General features: G+C 36.6%; 3 protein-coding genes across 6 annotated transcripts; all 3 read right to left on the bottom strand.

Annotated features, from left to right (window-relative positions):
- Positions 1-232: 232 nt before the first annotated feature.
- LOC135628852 (uncharacterized) lies at positions 233-4,086 on the bottom strand. Of its 4 annotated transcripts, none has more exons than XM_065135793.1 (7): positions 3,991-4,086; positions 3,796-3,880; positions 2,482-2,548; positions 2,094-2,216; positions 1,927-2,010; positions 1,004-1,090; positions 233-554 (listed from the first exon to the last, which is right to left on the bottom strand). In XM_065135793.1, the coding sequence occupies exons 2-7, from the start codon at positions 3,864-3,866 to the stop codon at positions 417-419; spliced, it is 570 nt and encodes a 189-aa protein (XP_064991865.1). In that variant the 5' UTR covers positions 3,867-3,880; positions 3,991-4,086; the 3' UTR covers positions 233-416. The 4 variants fall into 4 exon arrangements, with proteins under 4 accessions (XP_064991865.1, XP_064991866.1, XP_064991867.1 ...); XM_065135794.1 differs by having other exon boundaries at positions 3,796-3,876; positions 3,991-4,067; XM_065135795.1 differs by lacking the exon at positions 233-554 and adding an exon at positions 580-905 and having other exon boundaries at positions 3,991-4,085.
- Positions 4,087-5,566: 1,480 nt separating this feature from the next.
- On the bottom strand, positions 5,567-6,342 carry LOC135628547 (oleosin-like). The gene has a single exon (XM_065135283.1). It carries the CDS (start codon positions 6,225-6,227, stop codon positions 5,721-5,723), a length of 507 nt encoding a protein of 168 aa, XP_064991355.1. The 5' UTR covers positions 6,228-6,342; the 3' UTR covers positions 5,567-5,720.
- A 522-nt stretch (positions 6,343-6,864) lies between these two features.
- On the bottom strand, positions 6,865-10,577 carry LOC103988167 (histone chaperone ASF1B). Its single transcript, XM_009406714.3, has 3 exons — positions 10,242-10,577; positions 7,556-7,671; positions 6,865-7,470 (listed from the first exon to the last, which is right to left on the bottom strand). Exons 1-3 carry the CDS (start codon positions 10,348-10,350, stop codon positions 7,132-7,134), a joined length of 564 nt encoding a protein of 187 aa, XP_009404989.1. The 5' UTR covers positions 10,351-10,577; the 3' UTR covers positions 6,865-7,131.
- Positions 10,578-10,652: the final 75 nt, after the last annotated feature.

The following is a 10,652-nucleotide window of genomic DNA, read 5'->3' as shown; positions in this document are numbered from 1 at the left end:
GTGAGGCGAGGCCAAGGAAACGCTGCCACGCGGTCAAAGCGCCGGCGGCCCGCTGCATTACAAAAGACTCGAACGTTGGAGCTCCCCATCCTTCGTCGTCATCGCTAACAACACATTTGAATGCTTCGGCTCTCATCGCCACCACGTGGTGTGGTGTTGTGATGCGGAGACCAATGTCATTTTTTATTTGAATATAATGACAATTAACACTATATATATGTAGAGAGAGAAAGACCATGAACAGTTCCAGCAGGAACTGAATCTTAATTGACATGAAACATGAGAAATAAATATCTACAGCAAATCCAACGCCTCTAATGTATACAGATACATAACAGGAACATGGAAATACAAAATGTGTGGCCCATGATTTCATTTCTTTAGAAATGCAGAAAGCTAAGCTTCTGCTCACCATCTTAATTCTCTAGCATTTGCCTCACAACCACTTGCATTTTTATCAAGCCCTGCCTGAGATATCTGAAGAAAGCCCATCTCTGAAAAATCATGTTTGGAGACAACCTGCAAAGAATTTCCAGAGTCCAAGGTCTTGTGTGCTGCCAGTGGAAAGACAAGTGCATCTTGTATCATATTCAGATCCAAAATCAAATTAAACCTTTCTTGGGGACAGAATCTCATACAATGATACAAAAGAACTTTAGAGAACCACAGTCCACAAGTCAAAACAAAATGGCTAGAATTCAGGGACTGATATTCATAATATTGCTTTGTTTTTTGGTTCAAGAGCACATGGAGAATAACAAAAAAAAACTTGAAGATGGAGAACAATGTGCCACTTATGTTGATATCTATTCAATGCCTTACAAGGCATCTCGAGCTGCAATCCTACAGACGATTGCATCAGATAGCGAAGATATTGCTAATTCCTGAGGGGTTATCTTATAATGCTGGGGAATAGAAAACAAGGGTAAAGACCACAGTCAACATTTATTCATAGTGAGAATGGTACTGGTGTGATGGACTTAACCAAGAATGAAATATATACCTTTTGGATCTGTGCATTGTTGGCTCTCCCTTCCAACTCTAACAGATCAATCTCTTTGCCCTTTATAAGCTTCTCCACATCTTTCATCTAAGTACAATGAATACCTTTTATGTCATAACTCAATAAAATCATTGCTATTTATGTCATTTTGTGTAAAGCTATCATTTTAATTATCAAAAGAAAATAGTTATTGGTTGACAACATTTAAATGGTCCATTTCAGAGTTTGAACCATCAACCAAACTTTAACACGATGATTGTTTATGATTTTGAAGAATTGTGAAAGTGGAAAGGGACTACAGGATAAATGGGGGATGAATTCTAAAAATCATAATAAGACCTCACCGTTCATTTTTTCATTTTTTTTTGGGGAAAAACAGCTCATTAATCAATAGATTGCAAGCATTCGGCAAATGCTATTAAACAATCAAAAGCAAACAAAGGAATTAGATAATTTACAAAAGTTTTCTTCAAAATGGCATCAGCATAGATCTTCTTTCTATGTAATATAAATGCATGTTTAGCATAAACTTGATGCATGTGTCAGGTTGATTGAAAACAACTTAGCATCTAATGTCCAACTTGAAATAATAGCCTTCCTGTTGGATGCAACAGAAAAAAATGTCAGAATGAACAGAAATTGCGAACACAATGGATCTCAGGTTATGAGATCACATAAAAAAATATAAATAAGGACATTGTAAGTTGTAGACAAAAACCAATTTTTATTTTCCAAAGTATTAAAATGGCAGGATCAGTATGTAGCCTCTTTATACGGAATAGATGTATTAAAAAAGCTTAGTAGGATGGAATATAGTAAATACTTGAGCCACAAATGCTACTTAACAACCTTCTCAAGAAGGTTAGCTGTCGATTAAGTGATTCTATAAAACCAATAGAAACCATAGATGCTAAATTGTATACCTCATCATGAGATGCAGCAAAACGAGCTGCAAGAACATAGGTTGTGTCATCAGAAATTCCACATCTCTTTAATGATTCAGTTATCTAGCAAAATGTACATTGAAGAATTGTTATGCGAACATCATAGGTAAAACAAAGAAAGTTGATCTAGAATATTAGACATTTACATGTTTAGATCCGGAGTAGTTATAAATAAGCTCAGAATGAAGAGTACGTGTTGTTAGTGATTCCCTTGATTTGGATACAAGTGCCTTATAAGCTGCAGCTAGAATGGGGAAAACATCTGGTATCTGTATAAACAATAGGTTCAAACGAAAAGGACATCAATATTTCATGCCAGAGTTGCAATCACTCCCAAGTTCAAAATAAAATGAAAGAGGAATCCATGTAAATTAGAAGGCATAAGCAACATCAAATATACGACAGCAAGCAGACTTACTGTGCACAAAGTTATGTGATATGAGGAAATTTTGTATGCAATGAAAACCAGATTTTAGCACAAAGTTATTTGTAACCAGAGAAGCTACATTTAACCAGAAGAGGAGAGGAACATACTAGCGATGCATTGAGCAGTGCTACTTCTGGTTCCAGTTTTCCAGTCTGCACAGAGTCCAGAAGTTGCCTGAAAAGTTTGGTCAAAAAGTAAATATCTTCCCCACCTACAGTTACGTAGAGCATTTCCATGCATGTCACTCGATGTTCTTTTGCAATGAATCATGCTATCGATAGAGGAAAATTATATAAAACATCAACACAATATGAAGAAATATACGTATAATAAATTTCAAAACAATGTCCACACCAGACAAACTAGTTGATGCCAATACTGAAAAGGGTTATAAGTTCCTCATTTTAACGACAGCATAAAAATTGAAACTTAAAAAAATATTGTTGAGAAATTTATGACCATATAAAACGAAATAAGTAAAATCATACAGAAGTAACGCAGCATAAGAATCATTAGAAAGCCCATGAATATGCCTTTCAGTCAAACATTAGCACTCATCTAACATGAGAAGCATGAGCTCCAAAAATATTCGCCTACGTAAATCTCAAGACCGTATTGTTCTATCGTCAAGTTCAACATTCTGATTGTGCAGTGCACAAAAGACTCACACATATTACTTCCCTGAAAATGAATAAATAGAATGTAAAACGTACAGTGTTTCGATGAAACCCCTTCCAATAAAACAATTGCTAATAAGGCTAGCACTCTAATCCTGATCCCTAGCATTTAGTGTATTTGATGAAGCATCATTAGGACCCAAACAAGTTGAACTTGGCCTGTCATAAGGTTCTGCAGAAGGTAGAGTATTGTTGCATTATTATATTTTTTTCGTTATTGGTAAGACCAGAGTCACATCGATCCACATTTAAGTCTGAACTAAGGCAACATTATATTGTTACACATGGTATGGAAACTTTTCTATCTAAGCAAGCCTACCCCATCATTCTGAACTATCAAATTTCTTTTCTCTTTACAAGTAGGCCCGTTAATCACAAATCTTTGGTTGCTCATACATCGCAGGTCAATGAGATAGGAAGCAACTCCACAGTAAGAAACACCATGACATATTGAATATGCATCTATTAGAGCGACTTCTGCCATTCGACCCATGCTTCCTAATTGATCGTAATGCACAATAGATCCTCGAAGCTCCCCCATTTAAAGCTTATTCAGATATTACAATAAAAAAGATGTTTCTTGTTCTTTTCCCTCTTTAAATTAGCAAACTGAAGTGAATGTGTAGCTTAAAAGAAAGGAGTTCTGCAGTTAATTGCGTCAGGATATTGAAGAAGTTTCAAATAGATGTAATACTGTTTACACGAGGCAAGATTAGTAAAGACGAAGAGAAAAGAAAAGAAGACCTGCTATTGGTGACGTCGGTGAAAAGAGCGAGGGAGAGGGTAGTGCTCCCGGTCACCTGGAACACCTTCATAGCTTCTTTCCTTCCTTCATGCATTCCCGGTACAAATCAAAACGAATCACAACCCAACATCGGAAAAGAAAGGAAAAAAAAGTTCCACTTTCGTCTAAAGTCTGATGGAATCAAAGACTCTTACTTGCAGACGTCGGTCGTCGGCACGGGGAGAGCGCCGGCAGGGAGAGAGTTGGGGCAAGAGGCGGGGGTGGGTTGGGCTTCGGAATTAGGGTTTTGAATTAAGGATCGGGTAGGCAACTTACCAAAAAAGTCCCTATGATTGCTTCTTATAGGATAGCGGCCTTCTGGAATTTATGAGGGCCTTTTTTGCATCAATGGGGATAAGTGCTTATAGGTTCGTTTTTTATTTTGACTTTATTACATGATCGGCAGAGTTTAAGTGTAAGCATGTAATTTTGAATGATACGATACCGTGACGATACATATCGGTCTGATGGTATATCGATACGTAGATGCTATAGTGTTACATTGTAACAATGCCAACAATAAAAATAAAGAAATATTTAAAATTAGATGTACCGCTTGATACATCATGATGTACTGTTCGATACGTTTGTCAACCTCGAAACATCGGTACGGTACGATATTATATACCTTTAGTGTAAGTAATATCTTCTTTATTTTTTTCTCTTATTTCATCTTTCTTCCCTCTCCTCCTCCTCAAAACATGAATAACTTAGTCATAATACAATATTTTGTTATGATGATTAAATTCAACTATCTCTTTTTTATTATTATACTCGCTCGTAATCCCTTCTCGTATCATTTATAAATTTATATCAAAATCATCATAAAATAAAAAAATTTTAAATTAAATATTTATATCATATATATTTTCACATGGTGTAAAGCGATTCAAATAAACTATTTGAGTGTTTGGTAAATAATATATATATATTATTAAATAATATGTAACAAATGTATCCTTCTAACATATTTAATATTTATTAAAAGTATATATATATATATATATATATTCAATTAATAAGTACATATATATATATATATATATATATATATAATCTTACAAAAAATTTATATGGTCTAAATATATAATCCACGACATCTAATTTCATAAAAAAAATTAAAATAAAAATAATATTATAATGCATGTTAACAAAATGAAGATTGTACATGGTTTTGAGAAATTTATATCGTGATACCAAACAATAAATTAAAATGCACTAAAAGATTATAGATTGAAACTAAAACATAACAAATGTAAAAAAAATCATTCCATAATAAAAAAATAAAAATAAAATAAAGATTATTTTTGACTCATTGATCTCCAAATTATTAGAAAATATTTCATATTATATGTTTGAAAATATACTAAAAGACACTCATGTTATATATTTATTTAAAAATAAACTGAAATGCATATATATTCAACTCTAAAATCATTTTAAAATATTAAAATATCAAAAAAATATTATATTATATTATATTTATACTATGAAAGTTTAAAATAATTTGACAAAAATACACATGAAAACATGTGAAATTTGACATAAAAACACCCATAAAATTATCTTAAAAAGACAATAAATTAAAAAAAAACTAAAACCATGTTTGATTTTTACGATGAGAGTTAATTTCACGTGGTTGAGACAAAAAAAACAATTAATTCGATATAAATTACTCCCTAAAATTGCAAACCAAATGCACAATCGAAACCTTTAAGCAGTCTTCGAACATAAACCCAATAAAATTCGTCATCATTAAAAGCTAAACCCCATCGTTGAAACCAAAGAAAGAAGAGACGACAAAGACAATACAAAGACCAGTCAACGCCACACCAAATACGAACCATACGCCGAGAAGCACGAACGAGCGCGCCTTCGGCTACTCTCAAGCCCCCGGCGCCGCGTCCTTCACCCGGCTCCTCGGGTACCCACCACACTCCCTCGCGTAGTCCGTCACGTCGCTCGGCCCATCAGCGATCCGGCTGCGTGCGCAGTCCACCCGGTCCGATCCGGCCGGCTGCCGCCCCATGAAGTAGTTGTACAGCCACGAGGCGCCCGCCAGGGCCGCCACGCCGAACCCGCACGCGGAGAGGACGGCGGCGGACACGACAAACATCATGAAACCGACCGGGACCCACATCGGGCTCGTCAAGAGGACGATGGGGCCGAAGAAGGTGAGGACCAGGACGGCGCCGGCGAGGGTGAGGCCGGCGAGGACGAGGAGGATGCAGCCGGAGATGACGAGGGTGAGGAAGCCGACGACCTGGTTGGAGCTGGGTGCGTGGCCCTGTAGCCGGCGGAGGAGGCTTGGCCCGCCGGAGGTGGTGAAGGGGGCGGACCACTGGTGGCGCGTCGACACTGTCCATGGGCCACTTGGTTGCCTCTCCGCCATGGAAGCTGGTGGAAAATACCTTATTCTCCAGCGGGGGGCTGAGGAGAGTGTCTTATTCGGAGGGGAAGGTGGCGGAGGAAAGGGAAGGGGAGGAGACGATGAAACGTGTGGGGGAATGCAGTCTGACCGGCAGGCATGCAGAAGAACACGTGGCAAATGGTGTGACGGGGTTTGACTAATTACATATTATCCCTATCTTTAGTGTTTTAATTTTTATAATTTTAAAAATTATATTAATTTTTTTATACTCATAAAAATAAAATATTAAAATCTTTATATAAAATTAAAAATAAATAAATAACTCAATGTTATTTTAAAAATAAATCGAGATATTAAAGATAACTAATTATAAAAAATAATACATAATTAGTCTGATCAAATTTAAACAGATCAAACTTTCTAAAATATTCAATTTCATTGCTAATAAACGCATGATATGAATATAGTCATGAACAGAATCATTTATCAATAAATCATATATATATATATATATATATATATATATGAAGATAAGATTTCATTTACTTCCAAGTTTTCCAAGACAAAACATGGTTGCGTGAGAGTAAGCTGATCGTATACAATTCACTGCCACACAAGTCAAAGTGGTCGGATGAATCTGTCAAAACGAACTGGGATCTGAACAAAATCAGAGAAGACCATAATTTGCATAATACATACAGTACAGATCAGGATACAAAATGAGCAGCTTCTTCCACGGCTGCAGGCATCACCTCAAATCACATTAGAAACGTGGCTCGAGTCAAGAGCTTAATCCGACTTCCATCAGCCACAAGAACCATAGCCATCCACAAAAACCATTTGATGGTACACAGACACTCTCAGGTGAGCCAATTACATCGGCCAGATGACACCTTGAAGCTGTTGACAATCTACACACATGAAACTAACACTTGGGTTGCTGGACAGACTGTGGTTCCTCGCCGGTACGGTTTTCGGGCGACACAGGCGGCTGCTGTTGCTGCCCTCCGTTTTCGCTAGGGTCAGGATGGAAGTTGATGGGAAATTTTGTCACACGAGGCTTGTCGGCCAAGATATTCCGCTGAACTCTGTCGATCAAAACTGTCGGAGGAGGTTCTTCTCTGAGCTGCTCATCATCATAGTCATTGTTCACGTAGTAGCCCACTCTGATGAACTCCTGCCCCATGTAGGAGCATGTCAACAGTAGCACAGTGACGCCTATGATGTCTTCTTCACGAATCTTGGTTGGATCTGGTGGATCTGCCTGAAAGTTAGAGTACAAGGAGTAAGTCACTTTCTTAAATCATGCGCACAAGCCACTCTACTTTTAGTTCAGTCTCAGAAATTGCCTGGAAAACAAAGCGATAATTGCCAACGTTGACGGGACCAACAAGCACACTCTCAAGCAGCTGGTCATAAGTCTCATCTTCTGCTGATCCAACGTATATGAGTTTCCACTCCAAATCTTAAGAGTCGAGCAAGAAACTAATTATTAATGCTGATGCTAAGCAAAAAAAAAAAAAATCAGGATATCAGCAAGTAAAGTGCTAATACAACACCCACTCAAGATACAAAGATTGATATTAAAAGAACGGCATGCTTGATCAAGAATGCCAGAAATTACCAAAAACTTGAGCTTTTGGAAAAGTCACTAACATAAATTTTCACATCTTAGCTACCCATTTTATTAAGAATCACCACACTTAAAGAGTTCCCAAGACCACTTTCATTCTATGTTATGCAACCTGAACTGCTGCACTGACCATCAAAACTGAATTGATCAGACTTTCCACTAGCTGGGTCTTGTGCCTGTATCCATGTGGCACCAATTTCCTATTGAAAAGGTCACCATGGCCATTTTTTTTATTGCAATAGTCACCAAGGCATTAATGACCATGATCAATGCCACATTCAACTTTTCTTAGAAGGGGAGCCAAGCCAATTCTGTCAGTCACTATTAGTTTTGCAACAAAAGTCACTCAGAATCTTGGGATCAATGGATAAATACCACTCAGACTACTTGAGCAACTAGGTGTAGAACATGGCACAATTGATATAATCTGGTAATCTAGGCAGAGATTGACAAAACTATTGATTCTGAACATGATAGACAAGTAAATAACTAGTCATTGACAACATGTGAGAAAAATAAGAAACTAATCTGAATTCCATCACCGAATAGTGAGAAAATAACAATAATTAGCAGTGTTTAATTCAGATAATATACGTCAGATTGTCCACAACCACCACCAGAAGGCAATTTTCTGACCTACAATAATTTTGAACTCCAAAATAGTAAGAAACTTTTATCTAGCACCTTGCAAGCTATAGAAATTGATAACAACTAGATGGTTACTCTTACTCATAATTATTGATGTTAATTATAAACTATCAATATAGTATCAGAACAATTGAACCATATGACTAATGTACTTTAAACTGTATAACAAAAGTCAAACTGAATCAATTTGATATTTTAATGTGTAAAATATAATTATTGTTGAGTTTCTTATTTACCATTCAACGACAACATGATCTCACCAAAATATTTCTCTAATGTCATGTGTTCTGCTTCAATCTTATGTTCAATAAGCTCATTTGTTAGTATGAATATGCAAAGGGTTCATGTGGTACAGAAAGTACAACAGGACCTTATAATCATGGTAGACAAAGTGCAAACTGTTAGAAAAGCATAATGAGACTAACAAACCTTCACTCTTTCAACTCCCGGTGATATATATTAAAACAATGGTTTTGTTGATTGCATTATGTCAAAAGCTTCAAATGTATTTGAGAGGGCAAGCTTTGGCATTATGGTGATGTTACTCATTTACGACTTAAGTGACCAGAGCTTAAGTCATGAAAATAACATCCCTACTTGCATAATTGCATTAATGACGTTGCATATTGACCCTCCCTGCTAAATGATGCATTGGCAGAGTTTGATGCATCAAACCATCATTCTTTTGTTTTGAAAGCTTGAAGTCCACTGATTCAGACATAAAAAAGAAACTCTAGTAGGATGCATTAATGGCACACAAAGATGGGATAAAGTTTCTTATCATAGCCTATGTTGGTTTGTTGGTTATAGCTTAAACTTATTCACAACATCTAATCACACACATCAAACAGCAGGAGCCTTCTTAGGTGTGTGTTTCAGTTTCCTGTAAGTTTTGTACAAAGTACCTATCAATTCTATCTTACAAGCTTAATTTAGGAATAGGGGGAAATCTGAACACCACCATAATGAAGATGAAATTTTACCATGCGTATAAAACCTACTAGTATCCAGAGTAGGTATTTTGCTCTAACCTATAAGAGCCACCACATAACCATGCACTAAAAGATATTTTTAAACCAATACAATAATCTGAGAAAAACATCTCATGGCTCCATACATTAGGAGGATTTTTTTAAAGAAAAATGTAAAATAAGGAAATGACCGCTTGGCGATAGGAATAGTTACGTAATATGTCAAAATCATGCTTGGAATGCATGATAACAATTGACCTCTGTGAAGCATAATATCTTCATGATTCCTTAATTGCATTAACAAGAAAATAATTTACACGTTCCTTTATCATTGATATACCATCACCTACTTCCTACCTTGCTCTCTTGTGTCACATCCGGAAATCAATGTAAATCTAAGAAAAACAACAAAGTTGGGAAGTCTGCAATATACATACAGCGAAATAAAATACCTAGATTCTCCTCCCTCTTTCTTCTCACTCCATTTCCACATTCAGCATCAGCTAAATCTCAAAGTTCAACTACAACACCCATTATACGGTTTCAAGTGAAGCTCTTTCTATAAACCCTAATCATCCTTCACTTTGAACCCAGAGAAAACAAAAAAGAAACATGAAAAACCAAAGGACATCAAAGAGTTCATTCGTCAATCCATGACAAACAACAGTATGATACCAAAAGAAGCATCGAAGCCAAAACTTGTAATGAAGCCACAGTAAAGGTAGGATCTTTCATTCCCCTGTTCAAGTCTAAGGTTTTTCTTTTTTCGGTCGAGAACCATACCATCTTCCAGAGGAACCAAGCACTCGTAAGATATCTCGAACTGGAACGGGCTAAGGAACGCCGTCGGATTATCCAGCACCGTGACGTTCGTTATATTTACCGCACTCATGATCACAAAAATCCAGAGGATCTCGCCACAGCCGCCACCGCGGTCACCACCGACTGATCGGACCAAAACCCTAGAAATAAAAGAACTTCCTCAAACCCGCTGAATACAAGAAGAGGGATTACAAGCTCGCAGAAAAGATTTGAAGGAAAGAAATCGAGTAGGCTTTTGTTTCTTCGCCCGTGGGACCAAAATGGATTCAGGGTTCTACGCCAGCCTAGACGCGGAAATAATGCATATAGTATATTATATTATATTATATTATATATATATATATATATATATAGTTACAAAACTATTTTTGC

The sequence above is a fragment of the Musa acuminata genome, chromosome BXJ3-1 (genome assembly GCF_036884655.1).
Source record: "Musa acuminata AAA Group cultivar baxijiao chromosome BXJ3-1, Cavendish_Baxijiao_AAA, whole genome shotgun sequence".
In the NCBI taxonomy this organism is placed as follows: Eukaryota; Viridiplantae; Streptophyta; class Magnoliopsida; order Zingiberales; family Musaceae; genus Musa; species Musa acuminata.
Note: the sequence above shows the minus strand (reverse complement) of the source record. Positions and strands in the feature narration are given on the sequence as shown.